Source organism: Aquila chrysaetos, chromosome 24 (genome assembly GCF_900496995.4).
Source record: "Aquila chrysaetos chrysaetos chromosome 24, bAquChr1.4, whole genome shotgun sequence".
NCBI lineage: Eukaryota > Metazoa > Chordata > Aves > Accipitriformes > Accipitridae > Aquila > Aquila chrysaetos.
The window spans coordinates 2,566,499-2,590,199 of NC_044027.1; the positions used below are offsets into that span (position 1 = coordinate 2,566,499).

At 41.7% G+C, this 23,701-nt stretch overlaps 1 protein-coding gene across 6 annotated transcripts in view; it reads right to left on the reverse strand.

The window, feature by feature from the left end:
• Window positions 1-23,701, reverse strand: part of SRGAP2 (SLIT-ROBO Rho GTPase activating protein 2) — a 115,450-nt gene that overhangs the window by 68,200 nt on the left and 23,549 nt on the right. For 3 of the 6 annotated variants that reach the window (XM_030000405.2, XM_030000403.2, XM_030000407.2), the window contains exon 3: window positions 8,948-9,140. In XM_030000405.2, the coding sequence (XP_029856265.1) occupies window positions 8,948-9,140 (193 nt within the window). Of the gene's footprint in view, window positions 1-8,947; window positions 9,141-21,632; window positions 21,810-23,701 lie in introns of those variants that run through there. The other 3 variants (XM_030000402.2, XM_030000401.2, XM_030000406.2) reach the window with 2 other exon arrangements.

Sequence of the window (23,701 nt, forward strand, 5' to 3'; positions counted from 1 at the left end):
AGATGTATTCTTCACTAGGTAGAAAACTGTCTGGATGGCTGAGCCCAAAGAGTGGTGCTGAATGGAGTTAAATCCAGTTGGTGGCCAGTCACAAGTGGTGTTCCCCAGGGCTCAGTATTGGGGCCAGTTCTGTTTAATATCTTTATCAGTGATCTGGACGAGGGGATCGAATGCACCCTCAGTAAGTTTGCAGATAACACCAAGTTGTGTGGGAGCATTGATCTGCTTGAGGGTAGGAAGGCTCTACAGAGGGGTCTGGACAGGCTGGATCGATAGGCCAAGGCCAATTGTATGAGGTTCAACAAGGCCAAGTGCCAGGTCCTGCACTTGGGTCACAACAACCCCATGCAACACTACAGGCTTGGGGAAGAGTGGCTGGAAAGCTGCCTGGCGAAAAAGGACCTGGGAGTGTTGGTCGACAGCCGGCTGAATATGAGTCAGCAGTGTGCCCAGCTGGCCAAGAAGGCCAACGGCATCCTGGCTCGTATCAGAAATAGTGTGGCCAGCAGGAGCAGGGCAGTGATCGCCGCCCTGTCCTCGGCACTGGTGAGGCTGTACCACGAATACTGTGTTCAGTTTTGGGCCCCTCACTACAAGAAAGACCTTGAGGTGCTGGTACGTGTCCAGAGAAGAGCAACGAAGCTGGTGAAGGGTCTAGAGAACAAGTCCTGTGAGAAGCGGCTGAGGGAACTGGAGTTGTTCAGTCTGGAGAGAAGAAGGCTGAGGGGAAACCTTATCGCTCTCTACAACTACCTGAAAGGAGGTTGTAGCCAGGTGGGGGTCAGTCTCTTCTTCCAGGAAACAAGTGATAGGACAAGAGGAAATGGCCTCAAGTTATGCCAGGGGAGGTTTAGATTGGATATTAGGAAAAACATCTTCACTGAAAGGGTTGTCAAGCATTGGAACAGGCTGCCCAGCGAAGTGGTTGAGTCACCATCCCTGAAGGTATTTAAAAGACATGTAGACATGGCACTTAGGGTTATGGTTTAGTGGTGGACTTGGCAGCACTAGGTTAATGGTTGGACTCTACGATCTTAAAGGTCTTTTCCAACCTAAACAATTCTATGATTCTATTACATAATATACACATAATATACACATTAAGGTGTTTTTTTTATTTAGGTGAGACGAGAAACAACACCCAGATTTCTTCCACTAAAGAGAGGGCAGGAGGAAGAAAGGCATCTCCAGAAAGAGCTCCTTCAAGGAGCAGCGCTGGGTTGGAGGTATACACGCCATCTGGAGAGCCACCATCTCTACCAACAGACAAACTGTGGTTCAGGTAGAAGACAGGAAGCAAACTAAATGAGACAGTATTGTGGATGGTTGTAAAGAGCAGTTTATGAAGGACAGTATTAAAAGATGTTAAAAGTTGGTTGGTTTGCTCCTTTACACCAATGATATAGAAGTACTTTACACAGCACATTAGTATTTGCCCTCTAAAGCTGCAAGAGCTTCAGCAAGTGAAAATTAATCAACTACCGTAAAAAGTCTGGGAATGAAACTTAGGAACAAAAAGTTCAGACTCTCCACCAGCTGATCTTGTTCTAGCTGTTCAAAATCCTGCCTCAAAACCCTTAACAGCCTGTTACTGCTTCATCACTTTGCTGCTTCACTCTTTTCCTAAGACCAGTGCAACCACAGATCTCCTCTAAGCAGCCAAAGTCCAGCTGCGTGCAGCCTGCTAACTTGCCTTCTCAGGCAAGTTACTACTATTCATCTGCACGAACTGTTAACCCAGAAACTCAGCTGTTTTGATCCTTAGTATCTCCCATCGCATCCTCCATCTCGTTACGAAGTTTTGCTATCTACTCCACTAAGAGCACCTGGCTGTTCATGGATGCCCTCGCTGAGGTATCAGTCCAACCCCGCCTTGAGCAGCTTGGAAGAGCTGTGAGCAACAAGGACCAAGGGTTACGACTAGACAAGAATACACGCAAGGGACCAGAGAGCAGCGCAGTACGAGTGCCTTCCTTTCCAAAGAAAACTGAAGCACCAAACGGGAACCAGAAGAGATGCAATAGTTAACTGGACAATTCCCAGCTGTCCAGGCTGCCCTACCACAACACCCGAAGCTATTCTAAGGCAGCACATAGCACGAATACCAAGAGTCCATGAAAAGCATGGTGAGTAAAATTGCTGGTGTCTAATGGCGCCAGATGGGTTGTTGACACACTCCGTGTGGTTAGACATGAAAGGCCATCCTGCAGGAAAAAATAATCACAACCCCACATGCTTCCAATCCGCGACCGGGATTGTCACCTTCGGGTCTGCGCCGCACCCTGAGCTCAACCTCATGCAACCACAGCTCTGCACGCTTCAAGATTTTTCATTTAAATTCCTTTAATTTCTTGGTGTCTCTTGGTTTTACTAACCCCTTCAGTACCTTGATTAAAACGGTCTGTCTCGCTTTTGTACAGGTTCAATGTTTTCACAGCAAGGTTTTTACAGGGAGCAAGACAACAACTCTCCTTCATTATTTGCTAGTTACAATTTTCCTAGCACTTACAAAAAGCAGATAAAGGCAGGCCTTAAGACAGAAATGAAACAGAAAAGGAAAGAGGCAGTTACTTGCTCCAAACCTTCCAAGTAGCCTTGAAAACTACACACACATTAACTGTTAAAGCACCTCTAAAAATGCAGCATTTTCTGGGGTAGAACATGGCAACAGTTTTCACAACACAGAGCAGAAGTTATACAACTGTTTACAACAGACCCTTTTCTATCATAACCACAAGCAGATGGCAGAGAAGCAAATTGCAATTTTCATTAACCATTTCAATTCTCAAAGGAGCTGGCAAATATACTCTGCTTCCAGTTTCATGTCACCACAGAGGAGGGATGAAAAAGGGAAGAAAAATATGCAATAGAGATCGCGGAATATAATCAAGAGTGAGCTCAATATCCACAGATTCTGCAGAATGACTGGAGTCAGTATTCGCCTTTAAGAAGTAAAATTGATGAGATCAACCCAAAACTTTAGGACCTGGATATGAACCTTCCCAAAGTGCTGGTGATTTCACGTTCACTACAACTGTTTGACTCAAACTTCCCCCGCAAGGAGAGGAGGAGGAGGAGGAGGGAGATGCCAAGATCTAGGTTTATCAAGCACTATTTATACTCATTTAAAGATCGTGTGATGATAGTGAATCTGGAGAGTTTATTTAGGTTAGCCTAAATTACACCAGATCACAGCAATCGGGGGTGTCTGGGAGCAGGAAGAGGAAGTTGTGCACAGATTTTTAAGGAACCGCAAAGTATGAAGCTCTGTGGTTTCCCGGGTGTTATCTTGATTGGGTCCTGTGCAACTTCCACTTCAAAGGTTTCAGTCAGTCTCAAAAGATCAGATGGGAAGATTGAGTCCCAAGTATCCAAAACGTCTTAATTAAATTACTCATTCATACAAGGAACTCACAGACAATCCAAGATTTATCTGCATTAAGGCAATTAGGAGAGAGGGACAAAGGCCAGCGACACTTAGTTGGCATTGCAAGGTAACCCTGTTCAGAGCAACAGCAGAAAAATTATCTTAAAAAACAACCTCCTCCCCCACACTAGATTAAAAAAAAAAAACACCAACAAAACAAAAAACCCCACACCCACAAACCAGGAATAGGAATAGTGGGTTTCCATAAGGAGTGCAAAACAAAGGAATGAGTCAGATGAGAACGAAAATATTACTAAATAGAAAGAGAGAAACATTTAAATTAACATAGGCACGTCATATCATCCATGTGAACAGAAAACTCTGACAGTCCCTCCTTCGAACTGAGTTTTTTAAAGCAAGTCTCCCGGTGGTACTTACAAAAACTGAAGTTTCCTGTTTCACGTCCCTGCCGCCCCCCCCACCCACCCCAATATTCGGGATCTGTTTCCTAGAGGCACGCAACAGACATTTCCAGACCTGGTACATTCTGAAATAGTGATCAAGATCCTGGGAACTGAGAAACTGACTTATTTCTCACTCTGCAGAGTAACCTGCATGCACTATCTTTCCCATCCCAACAGGGACCTGCGGGCTCAGGTCTCTGAGCTCTACAGGGTGCTCACTCTGCAGTACTGACCTCATGCCCAGCTCACCTGAACTACCTACTAAAATTAGATATGAGGTGAAGGGAGAGATGAAAAAGCTATTTTCAGATCTGTGCAATTGTCAAGTCCACCCTACAAACCACCAGAGCTAGAGCTAGACCAAGTGTTAGAGCAGAGATGTAATTGTTTCTGTATATACTTTTTCAACCTGTCTGTATTTTGTCCTCTGCAGTGTGCTCCGTAAGAGTAGCTGCAATCATACCAACCAATACAGTGCAATACTAGGATCGCTGATATGATGAAAAACACCACGAAGATCCTCCCTGGGGTTTTACATCAATTTTCACTGGTCATGTATCCCTAGCTCTCCAGATTCAGTGAGGTCACTGAATTAATGAATGCTTCATGCTTAGAAAACTCTTCCAAATGTTGTTAGTTGAAAGACTCAGAAAAAAATGTTCAGGAATCAGCTCCGTCAAAAAGAATCACAGGTCAAGATAGCCTATGACAATATTTATCAATTAAAATAACAATAGTAACAACAACAGCAACTGAAGTCCACGTGATCCAAATGCTTTCGTCAATACCTCCCTCACAGCCTGTATCATCTCAACTCTACAGAAATCATTCCACTTTTAAGAATACTAAAGTTGAACTTCTCTGCAAGCTGCTCATTCAAATCAGTGTTTGATTTCCCCTTAAAGTTTTCCTGACACAGCTCAGTGTTAACTGCAAATTTTGAGAATTACAAGCATGGACATACACACTGCTCCCTGCCCTTCTCTTCCAAAAGATTCCAGTTATGAACATCTGTTGTTTACAAGTGCTCAGCCTGAAGGTTGCCAGACTTATTCTGCATCTTCTACTTCAAGGCAAAGGCTGCCAGAAAGCCATCTGAATTTCATGCTGGGATATCCTGGACATTCAGCTCTCCAGCTGACAATTGCTACTCAGTATCCTACTACCAAAGATTATCTTGATTTAAAATACAGCCTTAAAATAGCATTGTCTTTTTTTTTTTCTTCTTTTTTTTTTCCTTTTTTTCTTTTCTTTTTTTTTTTTCTTCTCATTTTCTCTTTTGAAAGGAATCAGTCAAAGTTTGCCACAGTTTTTATACTGTTAACTGATTATTTGAATAGGCAAATGCCTTTAGGACAAAATCACATGAAATAGGAGAACTGAAGTCTGGAGTTAAAGGTCCCAGGGTTTCACTGCAGTGGGAGAGCACCTTCCTCTGAGGATGGAAGTCGTATCAACACCCAGCACTGCTGCCTGCAGGGACCCCCGAGACCCAACAGGCAAGATGGACACCTGCTGAGATGAATGCTCTGATTTAACTGCTACACAGGAGACCTTTAATCAGGCAGGTGTTTAAGGAGCAATGACTCTACCAAACTTGTGACAAACAAGCTCTTGTAACAACCAGAGGTATAAGACATGGGCCGTGAAATGCATTTCCTCCAGTCCTTACATCTTGTGCAAGGACATTTACCAACAGGTACTGAAGAAGCCTTACCAAATATATACATTTTATATGACTATTCTCTTTAATAGTCTGTTCTAATTGAAAAAACATTTTTAAAAGAGAATAGGCAAAGTGAGGTCTAACAGCCATGGTAGAGTAGTTAAAAGCAAGTAAAACCTGGGACATATCCAACTGTCATCAACTCGTATGTCACCTTGGCTAAACCAATCTGTTCCCCTTCTTCAAAGATATAAAATGAGAATAACATACACCTACCTCTGTAAATCATTTTAAGATGCTCCAGTGAAGCTAGCTTCAAACTGTGCAATGTGCAAGCACCCTTTAAGTCCATCACCAGCTATACACAGTTTGCTGTCAAGACCCAACCACCTACATTTCAAAACCCATATGGAAAACGTAGCCACCTGATCAGCTTACCCTCTGATGCAGCCACATCTAAGAAAAATAAACCCCATGCAATGCATTTGTTAGAAACCCAACACAAGCCTGCACTTCACATTGCTCTTTCCTTTAAGCATGTGCTTTTACCAGCTTGGAGATGGATGGTGGAGGAATCCACACAATCCAATTTCAAGGGTCAGACTGAAGCCTCTTGCCCTTGACAGCATTCCCTTAAATGAACACATTTGGAGCAACTTGGCAATTACATAATAGCTATTGAGTATGAAAGCACATGCAAATTACAGGGTTACTGCCTGACAGATTTCCTCCTTGACAGTGTGTTATGAGATCTAAAAACGGCAAGTGACATGGTAAGTAGTCACTGAATGATATGGTACCTTCCGACATAATTATCATGTTATCAAAAGAACATGCTATTACTGTATATTTATAGGGTCACAGCCAGGCAATTACAGAGTAGCCACCCGCCTGTGCACATCTCATAGTCATGTAATACCAGGCTCCTTAGGAGGAGAGATCTGATGGTTGGCTTTGATCAAATAGTCTTCTGGGGGCTTCCAAATGAGATTACAGCTTCAGCATCTACAGATAAGATACCAGCCAAGTTACTCTTCGCTATTCAGACAAAGCAGTATTGGGGATAGGTAATTATAATTGGAATTGCTTCCTTACCGATCCCTGTGGTATTCTGACACATTTCTGAATCTTACAGCCAGTGGACACAAATGACCAAACAAGTAATAGATGGAACTACCCAGGACAGATAGCTTCACAACAGTGTGCCACTGCTCTGACAAATACTGCCCACAGACCCAGCAGCCTTATAGTTATTTTTTTCCCTTATTCCAACTCTTGACCAAATTAACAACATGTACATTTGGGACTCAAACCTTGCAGGGGTAACATATTCCAAGAGCAAGATGCTTTTCTGCCAGGAGCTATCTGCTGCTACTGTAAGTGAAATCAGGAGCCTGAGCAGCATTAGCCCTCTCTCTGCAAAGCAAAGTGAAACTGATGCTCAGTAACAGGTTTTAGCATATTTTGGGCAATGCCCTGGACTTGACCAGAAAAGCATGGACATTTAATTCAGGAATTCAAGTGAAAGTTTTATGTGCTGATAAAATCACCTGTCCAATTCAGGCTACACTCAATAGCTAGGATATTTGAGGTCGATTTGGTCCAGGCACAACTTTATAAAGCCTATCTAAAGTACAAACAGCTCAAAAACCAGGGGCAGGGGTCAGTGAGGAAAATGCATTAGAACAAACAAACAAACAAATTTAAAAAACACTGCAGTATCACAGCCAGCATATTTAATTCACATGAAGCATGACACCATGTAGGATTCTGTTCAATTAGGGTAAAAAATTCCACATTAAAAATTCACTCTAAATCTCAAAATAGCAAGTAAGCTATATACAACTTTCCCAACAGTGAAAGCTGAATACAAAAGCATTTCTGATGGGATGTTTCTTATCATGTAATATAAAGGAAATCACCTCAATTTTCACCAGGTATAACAACAAAATAAACTGAAAAAGACCAATCATAATGCAGAGGAAAATTATAGTTCAAGATGCCATTTCTTTAGTGCCATCTTAAAGGCACATGCAGAACATGCGCAGCTTATAGTTACAAGAACACTTTCACTGTAAAGGAAAAGAAAAAAATACTTAAGACAATTACAGCTCTATAGATACGCAGAATAACTCTTCTCCAACCTGTCAAATAGCTATGCTGGGGAGTCGTGCTTTCCCGGCAACATAGCACAATATGCGTTTTAAATGAGAACTCAAGAAAAATGACATCAAAGCTGTACAGAAAGGAAACTAAAATGGTGCCTACTTAATGGCTTTCACAAAAAGAGCTTCTAGTGGAAAGGCAAAGCTGATATATCCCCATAACCCTCCAAACACAAGACCAACAAAACAACAAAAACACGATAATGGCCCGACCCAAATAATGCTAAAAGTGACATTGCACTTTGGGTGGAGGCAGACCCAGACAGATCCTCTCAGACCAATCTGTCCAAAGCAGAAATTATTCAGACGCCAAGGCTGCTTTTGCTCGGTGTTTTCCCCAGCTGCTACCCTGACAGTAAAACCCACCAAGCTTGTGCACTGCCCAGATGTCAGCTACAGAAGCCATGTGGCTGTGGCTTTGTGCTGGCCACCTACTCACTGGACTGATGTCTCCATGCCATGCAGCCTGCACCAGCCCCTTCTTCACCCACAGGTCCTCTCCTTCTCCCCTTCCTGAGAAAAGCACCTGTGTCCCTTCCTCCAGGCAGGAGTCAGTAGTAAATCAGAAGGCTTTGAATCCATGAAACCACATTTGATACACATTAGTCATCTCAACCCAAACATCTAAGCAGGGAACAACCAAAACAGTACAGTCAGACCTACCTGTAAATAATGTTTCAAGCTGGTAAGACAACTGATTGTCAATAAGGACATCTTTAAATTTTAACGAGTCCCATCAGCTTTGTATCTAGGGATTCTGCCCCGCCAAACGGCACAGCTCCATTTAGAAGTACTATTGGCCTTATTTCTGTCCTGTTTTGAAGTAATAGTAGCAGAGATACAACACTCTTAAATCCTGCACTGAATATGTGTAGGATATTGAAAACAGAGAGCTGCAATGGTAAATCACAGCGTTTAACAGATTAGAAACAGTTATACTTGAAAAAACAGACCAAAGCCTCTGATGCTGAAGGAAATTCTGGCTTTGTCCATCAGATCAGGTGTACAGCTGTGCCCACCTTCCCAAGAAAATTACTCCTTTTAGACAAGCAAATTTTTACCATTCCATTCCCTATTGACAACACAGGACCTACCAGGAATTACTGAAATGAAGCTAGCAACCAGGCTGTGTAGAAACATGAAATAGGTTCCGTTTAACACAAACTTAGGAAACATTTTATTCCGACATTCACAGCAGTGCTATATCAGCTCTCTTTTTGTATTCCTATCCTTGTGACCACGTCTACAGGGAAAAAAGGGCAAAAACAAAAGGCAAATACTCTACTTGAATTGCTGGTCTTTGGTGCTCCTAGTTTTAGCCAGGAATCTCTCAGCCAACTTCTCCAAATTCCTTGAGTAATCCATCTCAATTTCTGCCTTCTTGCGGAAGAAATCCTGCAAGTCCTGCAGTAACTGGACCCGAAGCTCACACTGTTGGTCAAGGCATTTCAGCTGCTCTACCAACTGGGCACGGATCTCTGTAACAAACAAAAGCACTAAAGATTAAACAAAATCCTGTTAGAAAAAACACCATAAAAATTCTCCAGTAAAATATAGTTAAAAAGATGTTCCCTCATTAGTGGTATGTCAGCAAAGCTCAATTATGATTAACTATATCTGCAGACAGAAAATTATTGCGATTGCATCTCGGATGCACCAGTTGCAGGAAATCTATCCAATAACCTGCAATCTGGTGCACAGACCTACAAGCAAAGCTTTACTGCTGAACAGTGCATCAATTACAAGTGTCAAGTGCATTTTTGGCATCAAGAAGAAGTGGTCACTGCCTAAAAATGTACTGAATCTCAGTCTGGAAAAAGGACTGAATGCTGCAATACCCCACGTCAGCTCAGAAAATCACTTCAGGGAATTTCTATCAAATTCCTTTGCAGACTACTCTTGATGCAGAAACAAGACATTGCACATACTGGGGCACTCCCCAAAGGCACCAACTTCGGATTATTCAGTTAGTTACTGAGTCTCCAGCTGTGCAGCTCTCATTATAAACCAAGCCATCAAAATAGATAAAGACACCCCTTTGGAGAGCCAACATGATAGCACTTCCCACTAGGGAATTATCTCCAGGAAGGCTACTTTAATTTTTAAAATATGTGCAAGTAACTTATCTATGTCTAAAGGACCCATAAAGCCCACAGGTATAGGTGTTAGTATTATTATTATGCATAACCATTACTGAAGACATCTATTTGTATTGACACAATATTTTACAAACACTTTTCAAACATTTTACAAATATGAAAACTTCTCACATTAGCCCTTTAAGCCTGGGTGGTGTTCTCCTTATCCTACTGATTCCAAATTTGAGGGACAGAATAGCGAAATGACTTGCTCACCATCAAGCAGGGCAAGAAAACATAGCAGAAGCATGTCAGTCTCGGAGTATAAAATTGCAGAAATATTCAGTGATGCAGCTAGTAGAGGTTATTTGGCTTTTATACAGGCAATAAACTCAACATGAAAACAATAAAATATGCACTTTCATCTAAAGGTCTTTGAGCACTCAAACTGTAGAGATGCCTGCTATTGCTTGACTATTATTGCTGCTCTTTCCGAAGGTTTTCAGAGGTGTGTTGTTCCAAGCTGAATTCAGAATCAGCAATAAAATAAGTAACATTCAGGTTTTCAGCATGCACAGCTTTGTTTATATCTATGCATTGCAACTGCAGGCACCCACAATTTCGTCACCACAACTGAAGATGGGTAAGTATCATTTTCCAAATGCAATTTTTTAATCAACTACTTCATTGCTAATTCCTGAGATATGCAGTTATAGAGGCCAGCTTGGCCTCCTCCGTACACTTGTCCCTTTGCCCAGAAAAAGCATACCATCTGGACCTCCAAGCGCTTTACTCTTGCCATGCACTACGAGTATCAGTTGCCTTGAATTGTGCTCACATCTGTGGGAACAAACAGTTTCAGGGGGTCCAGGATTTGCAATGAAGAAAGCATGCATCTTTATTTTAGGAACCCCAAAATACATGTATACAAATACAGCTCCTAGTTAGGCTTGCCAAAAAAAAAAAAAAAAAAAAAAAAAAATCCGCAAAAAAGTGGGGTTTCCAGGCTTGAAGATGACCTTGATTAGCACTTTCATTTGGTAGTACCACTTCTCTGAGAATGTAGTACCCAGGGTCTTCTGTAGCTTTCACTGTGAGAAGAAAATACAGGCAGCAAGGTCGTAACATAGAACGAAACTGAGTAGTCAAAACTGCGACGTGTGGGCAAAGCTGGTCAAGCTTATTTTTTTCTCAGGAGAGAATTTTAGAAAACAGAAAACTTCCTTCATCAGGAAATAGAACTACAAGCAAATACACAGGCCTGAGTTGTCCACATACTTCTCTAATCAAAACCACTTCAGCACGCCCGTTTCTCCAGGCCGAGGGAAGCCCCAGCTACGCTTCCCTCTCCAGCCGAGGCGGCTGCAGCAGGAAGGGTGCGGGTTCACCCCTGGGCAGGGACCAGCACCATCTGGTCCTGCTGCCATGGCTGGCTGCAGGGGCACTGCAGAAACAAACCCAGAGGGGGGAACCTCTGCCCTACAGCGCTCGCAAGGGCACAACCCTGGGTCCGCAGGGAAGGCGGCACAGGGAGGCATGAGCAACGCTAGGTAAAACCTGCGTATTGTGTTTCTTGCAAATTGTGAGATTTCTTTGTGAGATTTCTTTGTTGCTTGCTCGGTTCCTGCTAGCAGAAGTATTTCAGGATCGGCAGGGGCTGGGAGTGGCACGGGGAACGAACGAATGCTTACACACATAAAGTCCGCTAGCACTTATTTAAAAATTTGCTGCTGATGCTCGACATATGCTATATACATCATCTTCATTCAGCTCAGTCCCCAATTACAAAACTACTAATGGATTTGCAAAACTCTGCACAAGTGACATGTTTAGCCACGTGCAATGCAAACAAGACAACCCCATTCTACCTGCGGCTTTGTCATTAAGACTTTCATAAAGAAAAGAAGGTGAGGTAGCTAGACAATAATAGCACCAAAATGCACAGTAACATAGTGTTTCCTTGCTGTGATGAATCAGTCTGCCTAGTCCTTAACCTAACACTCATCTGCAAGTCTGACATTCAAGAAAGAACATCCTTCAAGGCAAGAAGTATTAGAAAGCTCTTCCTCCCTTTGTGTCTTCTCCTCCGCCCTTTCCTCAGCAGAAGGGATGGTCCCAACATAGAAACAACTCTGTCACCTTTTCAGAAGTCATTGGGCAAAGACATTCATTTTAATAAGCTGTGACTTAGTTCCTAGGCCCATGAAAAGGTATCACACATAGAAAATACTTGAGCAGATGTGGCATTTTCTGCTAAGCAGGTAAAGAAAGAGGCACAGAATTCAAATGCAGCAAATATCTTCCTTGTATATGATGCACCTATTTGTGCATTTAGGGCTTGATCATCTGCACAGTGTTATTTTTCAGAAAAAGTCAGCTACCCTATTAGTATGGATGAACAGTAGGCACTATGTTTAAAAAGAGGATTGAGGTAGGAATAGAAAATACCATGTACAGCTCAGACGGGTAATGGTGTGGCCACCTACCCTTCTCCATGCTACAACTGATGGAGCTTTTACGAGGGTGACAACCTGGCAACTCTGACGTTCTCCATCAGTCATGCTCTCGACTGAGAACCTAGCTCCAGGAGAAAAAGTAGAAATACAAAGGACCAGTTCCAAAAAACTACTAGTTCTCAAAGACTAGAAGATCAGTAAAGCACATGTATTTTAATTACAAAATTACAACGAAGCTCAAACTCTTGGTTCTCAAGGTGGGATACTTCACACACAGCTCTCCTGCTAAACAGCAGCAAGAACTAGTAACCTTTTCCTTTAGTAAGAAATGTGATATCAGCACTTTTTCTTTATAAATAAACTCAGTGTTTTTTGAGGGGACCAGTGACAGCTGATCGGGCTGCCTGCAGGGGAACAATAAGCTATTCAGTTCCAGCTTATCGAGTCTGTGGCGCTGGGCTGGAGAAGGGCAACCTTGCTCATCTTTCAAAAACACACCACACAGTTCTTTGCCACAAAATAAAATCAAGAATGCAGGAATTTCCTGAGGCTTATTGGGCTTTCTAGAGTATAAAGTATCTGCTTGTTTTCCCATTGCTTACACAAGCAAAAGATTTTTTTTTTTTTTTCAGACTTACTCCGAGAACATACCACAGCAGAGTCAGAGGCTGTGCATGCTCTAACCCACAGGTCACCCTATTACACAGGACCTTTTTATGTCTGCAGTCACAACAACCACTTTAATTTTGAATTCATTGCTTTCGCTTCTTTTAATTTACACAGGTTATTAGGTTAACAGCCACTTTAAACACCAAAAAGCCTTCCACCTCCTTTCCTTTCCTAAAACTTGTAGACCTTAGCGATCCCACCCACTGTGATCATTCAAGACAAGGAACAGCCTCCTGAAGACTGTGCTCCTGCTGCCAATGCTTCAAGTGCCTGAAGGTGAATAAGCACATTTAATTCAAGGTCAAGATGCCTGTAGTAAAATTATGATTAAACACCAGGTATTCTTATTCTCACACTAAGCCTTGCCCTGTATTGCAGAATCCTTTCTATTGTATTTCAAGCTCACCTGGCTGACAGCTACGTATTTAAAACGTCCCTACTAGCAACAAAAAAGTTTTCCATCCGTTTAAAACAAAGCATTTATTCACTTCCATCACCAGATCATAAAGTCACCTAGGTCACAGAGGGACAGAGTATTGTATAATGCTAGACAGTTGCATAATTTTACTTTTACTCTTTCTGCAACTACCTGTCCAACATTCCCTGTAGCACTCAGCAGGCATGTCTAGTTTTTAATGAATTCAAAGGGTAAGGAAGGATCTTCTACCTCCTGTATTTTAGTCACATTTGTCATTCTCAACGTTTATCATCTCTTTGACTTTTTTCCTTTTTAAACTTTGAAGCATATAAAGTATTGATAGGCACAAATGATACTGCATTATCATGAAGGTAATTGTCCCTGAATAAAATGATGGTATTTAAGCGATAGTCCCTCTAATACTTCTATGGAAAGGTCATTGCCAGTAGTTCTCATCATAGGCAAGTTAAGAGACACATTACATTTTAAGATACCACCATACTCAGTCGTATCTTTAACAAATCCAGATGATCTTCAGGAATTGATTGCTCCTGCTTGAAAAAGCCCGCTAGTTTAAACTATATGAGTGTCTAGGTGGCTAGTTACATGACAAACCCGAGGTCCCAAAACACTCCTACCCTACAGTCTTGGGAAGGATCCAGTAAACAAAATTAATAGTAGGTTATCCTCTAAATTTTAAAACTGATACTTTTTTCTTTTACACTTGAGCAGATTATAGGAATTGTGGTGCAATTATGAACCTCTACTGAACAGTAGGGCCTTCTCAAACTACACCAAACAGGACAGGGTTTCTGCAAAGCTCCTGGCAAGAATATGCACTATCATAAAATACTTACGCCCAGAGCAGGCAGATATATACACTCTGACTGGAACTATACCTTACTTTTCTGCAGCATGCAATGTTCAGCTTCTAAAAAAGACTTTACCAAAATGATTTTTTTAGGCTTAAGCATCCTATAATCTAAAGTTGGAAGTACAGAAACAAATTCCTGTACCAACTTATTCATTCTTTGGTAGGTCATGTACAGAGCTAGAAGGACAAACTCAGACCCAGGAGACCTCCTTGCCCAGTCATCTCACGCACTCTGAGCAATGTTCCTGCTCCAAGCAGGATCATCTCCCTAGGCAGGGTTTCAACTCTTCCCAGCGATAAGCTTTAAGTGCTCTGACTGGATAGCAACATGGTGAATCACAGCCTGCGCAGCACAGAGCACCAGGAGAAGGCACAAGCAACCCGAGCTGCTTTTCAATATCTAGCTGCATCTCCATGTATCTGCACTGTAGGTTTCTCGGGATGTTCCCACCCCTATCCCAAATGCCATGCTGTATAAAAAGATGACAAGCTTGGGAAAGGAGTGGGATGACAACAAAACAGCACCACCAACCCCCAGCTCCCTCCCAGATTAAACAGCAATCCTCTCACCCACACAAATCCGCTCCAACTGGCAGAGCTGAACTCCAAAACCGTCCACGCTCTTGCCTTGACTTAGTGGTCCCCCACGGCTGCTTTGCAAGGAGCGGTCCTCCTGCCATGTTAATGCCATATAAGCTCAATACAAACAGGAGGCACGTCAAAATCAAAGCAAAACAGAATCAAACCATAAATGGGAAGGTGGAAGTCAGCAGATTCAAAACATTCACGTGTAGCTCAGTTACCCCTGACTTTTCAGGACCCCCGCCCAGCATGTAAGAAGCAATTACACAGAAAGACTGGAAGACACCAAGCATTAAATTGCACGCACAGCTCTAACTCAGTCTTATCTTTCAAGCATATGGAAGACAAAGCAGTCCAAAATGAACAAAATCTCCACTTCATACAGAAGCCTGGAGCAGTAATTTTAGATCTTGCACCTTGTCTGTGATGAGTTTGTTAAATTCCCGTCTCCTAAAAGCTGCCACACATGCAGGTGCTGAACATCAGAGTAAGACAGCAGCAGCGCAGGCATCCACCTGCCTCCTTTGTAAACCCCGTGGAAGTTTATGTTAAGATTATAGTTTAGTTTGAAGTTAACACTCCATTCAGTTTCAAAAAATTAAAAACAACCAACAACACAGCTTCAACTAAAAGTTAAAATCATTTAAATATATAAATAAGTTTTAGAGAATGCTTTGGATTACATATTTTGACATATTCCCAGTACGTTATTAATTCCTAAGAATTGTTCACATTTGCTCTACCATCATATATAAGAAAGGCTGTACTCCTAAAGTGAAAGACTTTGTAGTTTGGGGAAAACAGCCTCAATTTTTTTTTTAGTATATGATTACAACAAGGGCTGTGCCAAATGACAGACAACAGCCCAACAACCCTGACTATGGCTGGGAGGTTTAATGACTTAGAAAAGTCTTTATACAGTAACAGCAAGGATTTCACGGAACAAACTGCGCTGCGAGCTGAAAGCTGTTGATCATCACAGCCTTAAAAATTTCACTGGTAATCTAAAAACCAGGCTTTGAAGTGAAAATTATATAAAAGGAGGAAATACAGTCTTTTGTTTAAGACCAGAGCCAGGAGGGAGATTCAGGTTCAGGTTCATAATCTTGTCAGAAACTGCATGCCCTGGAAAAGGTAAATTTTCCTTTAAAAAACAGGATATTCCTTACCTATTTGAGAAATATTAGCATTGGGTAATACACGTTGACAAGAATCCCTTTATAGTTATAAATATATAAACAAAATTGTAGGCGTTAGTACCTGAAATTCTTTCTAATACAGATTGATAAAATCATTTTGAGGTGTAAGATGAGCGCATAAAGTTTTGCATTGGTGAAGTAAAGGAAGAGGATGCAAGACACGCTTAAAAGCAAAAATTAAGGCTAGTCTCAGTGAAGTACTGAGGACGCTCATTTTTATTTTCATACCTACATCATAATATATTTGCATCACTAATTACTTGGGTCTACCAGCTTTTCTAGGCACAACAAAAGCATCACTTAAATGAGCAAGGCAGACGATGCTTTCTGCCTTTATTACAGTTGTGTAACGCCTCCATCACAACTGGTAGCTTGAAAATTTTATAACTTTAAGCACCCTTCAACTAGAATCCCATTGAACGCAGCAAGCCTATACATTGGTTTTCCATACTGATACGAAAAAACAGTCATCTGCAATTCACAGACTGCAAACTGATGCAAGGCTTCAGATCTGCAAAGCTTTTAAACAAATGCTCAAAATTATGCAAACATGTTTACAAAGTTGCCAAGGCATTTAATCCGTGCAGAATTCAAATTAAATATTTAGATTTTTTTTTTTTTTTTTTTTTTGTCTAATGAAATAGCCATGAAAGTGTCCTTTACTTTCATCAAAACACAGTCCACGCTGTTGACTTTTCAGGGAGGATGTTTAAAAACAGAATCCAGATTAAATTACCCTGCGCAGGGATTCACTGCCCTAATTCCAACGGCAGAGTGTGGGTAACTCCTCCTGTATGCGCAAGCAAAGTCCTCATCTTTGTAACTAATCCATAGTGCACATAAAACCCCTGATAAAGGTAACATGTCTAAGTACATCGGGCTGTATTATACTTTAGGTTCTACAACTGTTTATTCAAAACAAAAAAAAGTTTATCAATACATTTCAAATAAGTGAAAACCCAAAACTTAAAGCAGCAGAAGCATTACAACTACTTCTGCCTACAGGAAGTTTCACAGCTATTTTAGGATTGTCTACTCAGTTAAAGGTTTCCCCCAGATGACATCAAGCCAAAAAAACCTCAGACAAACCTTTGCTTATGCTTTCCCACTTTTTGAACGCTGGATAAAATACTATGGGCAAGGAGTAAAACTACATTTTATCACTGGTTTGCAGCATGGATTTATGTAATAAACAATTCAAAAGTCATTCTGACACATGGACTATTAGCTTAATCAAAAGCAACACACACACACTCTAGATCACATTTTCAGTACTCAGAAAATAGTTCAAGCTGACGAACTCTTTGTAGCCTCCAGTAACGAGCATCCCAAGTGCCTATGCGCTCTGGGAGGCAGAAATTGCTTTGGGCCCATTAAGCAACCTGAAATAATATGTTCTCCAAACAACTTTTTAATACTTATTTGAACGGCTTCCTCTCATGCAGGGTGACGAAGCCAACACTGCAGAGATGGCCAAGAATTTGGTGAACATTTTTAACATAAGGGTTGGGTTTTTTTTTTTCCCTGCTTTAAATGCCCTTTCTGCCTCTGGCCCAGGGCAAACCAAGTCTCCCTGAAGCACCAGACTCTCAGGTATTTTTCACCACACTCTTCTCCTGACTGCTCAAACCTTTCTCCCAGAAAGAAGAGATTCTTTCCTCAACCCTGCTGTGTTAATTACAAAAAAAGGTGGTTAGCAGTGCAAGGAGCCTGGACGCTTGCTCCCAGTTATAGGAAGTCAACAACAGGGAATAAATGCAGTAAGGAATAAAGCTAAACACATGCTGCACACATTTTCAGTCAAATAACTCCCAATTTCTCACGAAACCAAGGCTGGCTATGAGTAAAACGTAAGTTTCTGGATCATTTTTGGGAGAGAGAACAGGAGTGGGGATTTCCACTGGGTATTGCACGAGGCGCTCACACTCCAGGAAAGAAATTTAACTCCTGCTCCTCCACCAGCCCTGGGACCACCCCGTCCTCCCCGACCACCCGCCGTTTCCAACACTTGCTGTGCTGTCCAGGACACTATTAACACCACTATTTAACATTTCAAACACCACAAAAAAGTTATGAAGGAATGAAGTATCAAGTCCAGCAAAGGCTCACAAGCAGTGATCAATCCTGGGCTTCCCCATGGAGCATCAGAGTGTGAGAATTAATCAGACTGACCAAAAAGTGTGGGAAACGTACAGAAACACCCTTCAGAAATCATGTTAATTCATTTGCAAGCAATGAGCAGCCTGGGTGTGGACAGATGGAGGGAGGGGAGCCAGGTACTCATGGCTCTTCATTTCAAAACAGGAGGAGATTTGAATGAAGAATGTTGTACTGCAGTGTTTCACACTGCACAAAGGAAGTTAAATTCCTCTGTAAAGGGAGAGGCTGGCACTTGCTTTCAACAGAAATGTCTGTCTATTCTAGAATGGAAACCCATCAGGAAGAGACAGCAGAACAGGTCCGTGAGACAAAAGCAGAGTCAAGACGCTGCTGACCCAGCTGAGCTCTGCCAGCATGGCGTGCACCGGCTCTCACCCCGTGGTTCGGAAACGCCCCAGCCCCACGCAAGATGAGGGCTGTGGGACACCCCTCTGCTCCAGACCAGCTTCATTCAAGACAGAAAGAAATAAAGATGAAAAACAAGCAGCTAGAACTACGTCCTGAAATCACCATGAAGCAGGAGATGTAGGATCATTCTGCATTTCATAGTTCTGCAGTGTGCTAGTACTTCTCCTATGCATTACACAAAACACACAAAAAACCCAAAACAAACTGGAAAAGTGGATGGTAAAATGCAGAATTATCTGCATTATCTTTGGTTTTAGTTCAGATGTAACAAAATACAAAGTGGGCTGGTTACCTCTGTTTTGCTCAGTCGATGAAGAACCAGCCTTGGTCTATGTCATTAGCTACCTGACACCAGAAGTTAAAAGAGGAATTTTCTACTCCTAACTCCTACAGCCCTGCTTAAGGCTTTTATACACCCAAATTCACAGGCAATGTTAGGTACCTGCAGTGCCACTGCCTCTTCCTACTGTCCAAGTAGGACAACTAATTTCCATTCCAAACACTCCTACTCCTTTAATAAATAATTAAGCCTGTGCCTCACTTTCTCCATGTATAAAGCTACACATGATACCTGACACGAGAGCTCTGTGAACATTTAGTAAAACTCAAGCCTGAACAGCACCCAGCAGCTGCAGAAACGTTCACTTCCCGCTCCCCAAAAAACACCCCTCGAGTGACAGGTGGCAGAACTTTTTTTCAAGAGAGCTCAAAAATATTTGGGTGTCACTGAAATATTCTCTTTCACTCTACTTTTTTTTGCCCACAGTGTATCAGTACGCAAATTCAGAAAGGTGGATTTTAGAGTAAGGAGAAAGAAGACTTTTTGGTTTTTTTCTTTTTACCAATTTTAAAAATTATTTCTCCCGTGTATGGTTTGTATTGTTTGCTGTAGTTTCTGCTGTGCTTTCCTGGCCTATTTTAAAAATAGTTTCTTTGCAGCTCCACAGCAGCCCTTCGCGACCACTGTTCTTCCTCCTGAAGTCTGCTCCACGGCTACACAATGTAGAAGAGCTGTTTAATAGCCACAGCTCCAGCCCCAGACTTTACATACATCTTCGTTCTAACTGAGCATTAAGATTTCCTCTACCAGTGGCAATTCAAACAGAAGTGAAACAACTGCTTCTTTCGCCTTCCAAATTTTTGTTCTTGAAGTGTTTCATCTGCATTATGTCAAATATTGTGAGGGGTTTATTTTAATGGTGGAAAAGCACTAAACTGAATTGAATTATTCATCAGAAATGTGTAATGCGATCATTATTTCTGGCATTTGCCATATGTTCTCACTGCTTCAATTCACTTCAGGAATCCCAAATTAAACTCACTATACATCACTAGACTACCACATTCATATGCATGCACACACAGAAACGTCTATAGGTGAGAAAGTGGCATCCATACACACACAGATGCATGAAATCCTCCATAGTGCTAATTGTTTCCTTGGGAAGAGAGTCCAGGGATGGACCAAGTTCTCCAGACCCAATCCCCAGACACCTTTGGTCCTACTGCAAAAACCTTAGTTAATTTGACACTATAAAGTTCCATTTCTCCATCTGTCAAGGGTGCTCCAAAGGTTAAGTAAAGTAAGGAAGTGCTGAAAGATACTGGGATGCAAGAACCCAGAAGCAGCAATGTAAAAAATTATTACTTCTTCCCAATTCGTAAGACTTGATATTTACGCTCTTACACACAAGCCTTTCATGCAAAGTAACATCAAATGTGTTTTTCAAATCAATTAAATTGCTAGAACAAAAGTAGCAATTAACAGGTTACATGTTTTAATATTGTCGTGGTTTAACCCCAGCCAGCAACTAAGCATCACGTAGTTGCTCACTCAATTCCCCCCCACCCAGTGGGATGGAGGAAAAAAATCAGGAAAAAAAGTAAAACTCATGGGTTGAGATAAATGCAGCTTAATAGGACAGAAAGGAAGAAAATAATAACGATGATAATAATAATAAAATGACAATAATAATAATAATAAAAGGATTGGAATATACAAAACAAGTGATGCACAATGCAATTGCTCACCACTTGCCAACCAATGCCCAGTTAGTTCCTGAGCAGTGATCTGCCCCGCAGCCAACTCCCCCCAGTTTATATACCGGACATGACACCACATGGTACGGAATACCCCTTTGGCCAGTTTGGGTCAGCTGTCCTGGCTGTGTCCCCTCCCAACTTCTTGTGCCGCTCCAGCCTTCTTGCTGGCTGGGCATGAGAAGCTGAAAAGTCCTTGACTTCGTATAAACACTACTTAGCAACAACTGAAAACATCAGTGTGTTATCAACATAATTCTCATACTAAATCCAAAACATAACACAACACTATACCAGCTACTAGAAAGAAAATTAACTTTATCCCAGCCAAAACCAGGACAAGTATCTTCAAGGAAAGGAAAACCCTTTGGTGAATTATGTCATATATTTAGAGAAACAAACAGAATGATTAATGCTGGTGTCTAATTTAATTTCACTTCAGGATTTCTTCTCCTCCCTCTCCTCTTTGGTAACTAACACATTAACATGCATAAACAATCGAGAAATAAATGAAGAGAAACAAAAAGGGACATGTAAACACTTCTCAAGCACAGCAGAGTAAACTAAATTTCAAAAGTCACTTCCAGTAGACTGCCAGCTTCCACAGTTGTCTTTGGCAGCTAGGGGAAAGACAGATAAATGTGGGGTTTGTTTTATAATTGCATCAACAGTTTTCATCCTTGCTTTGTGTTTAAGCTGACATTTTGAAGAACCAACACCAATTTACCTGGAATTTTTCATAAAGGTACAAAATAAGCAAACAGGAAAAGGCCTCATTTTAAAATCAGGTAACTATGTAACAGTGAAAGATAACCTTGGGTTAGTACCACTACTCCAGAGGCATCCTGAAGCTGCCACGGAAACAAACACCTTTCCCTGGTACCTCCAATACATTCCCCTCCTGGTCCTCAGTCTCATGTAGATAAACCACATTTTGGAGCTGCTGCAGTCCAAAAGGGGACATCAGATCTGAAACCCTCCCACCTCCTTGCACGCCTCCCAGCTCCTGTAGCTGAGGGTCCCCAGGAGATCCTAGGCTGGATGTGCTCCTGGCTGACCATCACATCGCAGCAGGGACAGACCCACCTGGTCGGTCGCGAATAACCCAGCGAGTGCCCAAGCCCGCCGCAGGCCAGCAGCCCGGAGACTTGTACAAGTGAACCATGAAGGATCTCTGCTGCCCTCCTCCTTATGTTCCTGTTTCCCTTCCCGCTGGAACACCGGGTAAGGCTCTCAGTCCATCGAGAAGGAAGACGACTGTCCAAAGAAGTCAACAAGGCGAGTCAAATATATTTGAGCAGCCCAATGTAGTCATCACTGCCTCCCTGTCAGTCCCAGCAGACACACTGCTGTGCGTGTTTCTGGGAGGTTTTGAGAACCATTAATTAACCATAAACATTCCAGGAGAGGTGAATAACAAGCATCATTGCAGACATTTCACAGATGACTTCAACGAGATCAAAAAGGTCTGAGTTATTTGCCCGCGGTACCAGTGGACACTGATGACAGAGCTAGTTTCCACCAGAGCAGCCTCTTATTTTCCCCACTGTAATAAGTAATACCTGCCATTAAACCAAAACCATTACATGAAATCAAAGTAATGCCTCTTTAAACTGGCATGAGAGTTCACAATAAATCAGTCTTAACTGTCTACATAAGAAATCAAATTGGAGCATTGTTTTTAATTCCTATATAGCACACATAAAAACCAGCAGATATAAGCCTAATTTAAAACCACCAAAAAAAGTTTATGTAAAAAAAATCTTGTTCCAGACTCCCTGTTGCTTTCTGTCTCAGTCTTTGTTCACATTCAGAAGGAGTTTACACCAGGAATACTCAATGAAAGCAAAGGTATCCCAAGCAGGCTTTTCCTATACAATCATAGGAAACACAGAAGTCATTCCTTTAGAGTTATAAATATTCAGCTGTGTAAGCTGAGGACTGCTGTCTTTAAAGGAACTTATATTTTACTCTATAGCACCTCTTGTAAAGAGGGAAATGAATATTTGACAGAGCCTGCAAAGCTCAAATTATGTGAATCATCATTTTTCTATCAGTTCATTGTCAGCTACAGCAACACCCATTAATCAGCACAGCTTAGACCAGATCAGGAACAACAAGATGCTTATTTTTCACGTGCCTTTGTCAGAAAACTGACATTAAAACTCAGGTCCTCCTTTTTACATGCACACGCACGCACACTTTATCATTCAGAAATCATTTATATGGCTCCAACTTTTACAATAAATTACTCAAAGTTCAATAAAAGCAAACCATACCACATATGCTATTTGGAAGATATATAAGGTTCTACCTAGTTTTTGCACAGTAGGTAACTTCTGCAATAAAAATACAATTAAAATCCTCTCTGCTCCCTTCCCAGGCCCCTCTGGGGAAAATGACCCACCTCCCAGAAAAAGCTTTTTCCAAAGAAACACAGATGTAATCCACCACACAAATTGCAGCCGTTCATTAAGATGATCATGTAGAAATATGACTAACAGTCAAAAAACCCCACTTTTTTTTTAATACATGTAACTTTGAATCAGTTGAAGCCAGAGTACAAGACACAAAACCAGGTAGTAATCTGGATTCCCAGTACCAATTAGAAAACAGAATCAATAAAGTATTCCCTGCAATCAAGCATCCTGTACCACAGACGTCAAGTATGTGTTCACTGAAAAGCAGAAAGTTGTCCAGTGTCACTTCCTTCCACTTCTGAGAAGTCAAAAGGAGCCTTTTTATCAAGCAGACGGAAGCAAGGACAGAGGGAAGGAAATAATCCTGCTCTTATAGGAGCCTTTGAAACGTTGGGCAAAATCAGAGAAAATGCACTTCTTAGATATACCTGAATACAGCTGCACAAAAGTTAAAGATTTGCAGGATTTGATGCTTCTAGAAAAATTCAGCCCCTACATAACAAAAATTATCACTGTTAAAAAAAACGCATTAGGAAACCGAAGTCCTTCAGCACCTATCTACATCAGAAAGCTCTTCCCTCTAAGCAGAAACCAGAGCAAAACTGACAACAGCACACATTTTCCAAAGGCAGGAACAAAAAGCCCTTTTGTGCAAAAGTGGGAGAGAAATGGGTGTTTTCTGTACACCTCAAAGGACGAGGAGGGGGAGCACAGGCACAGAGGCTCTGCTTCAGC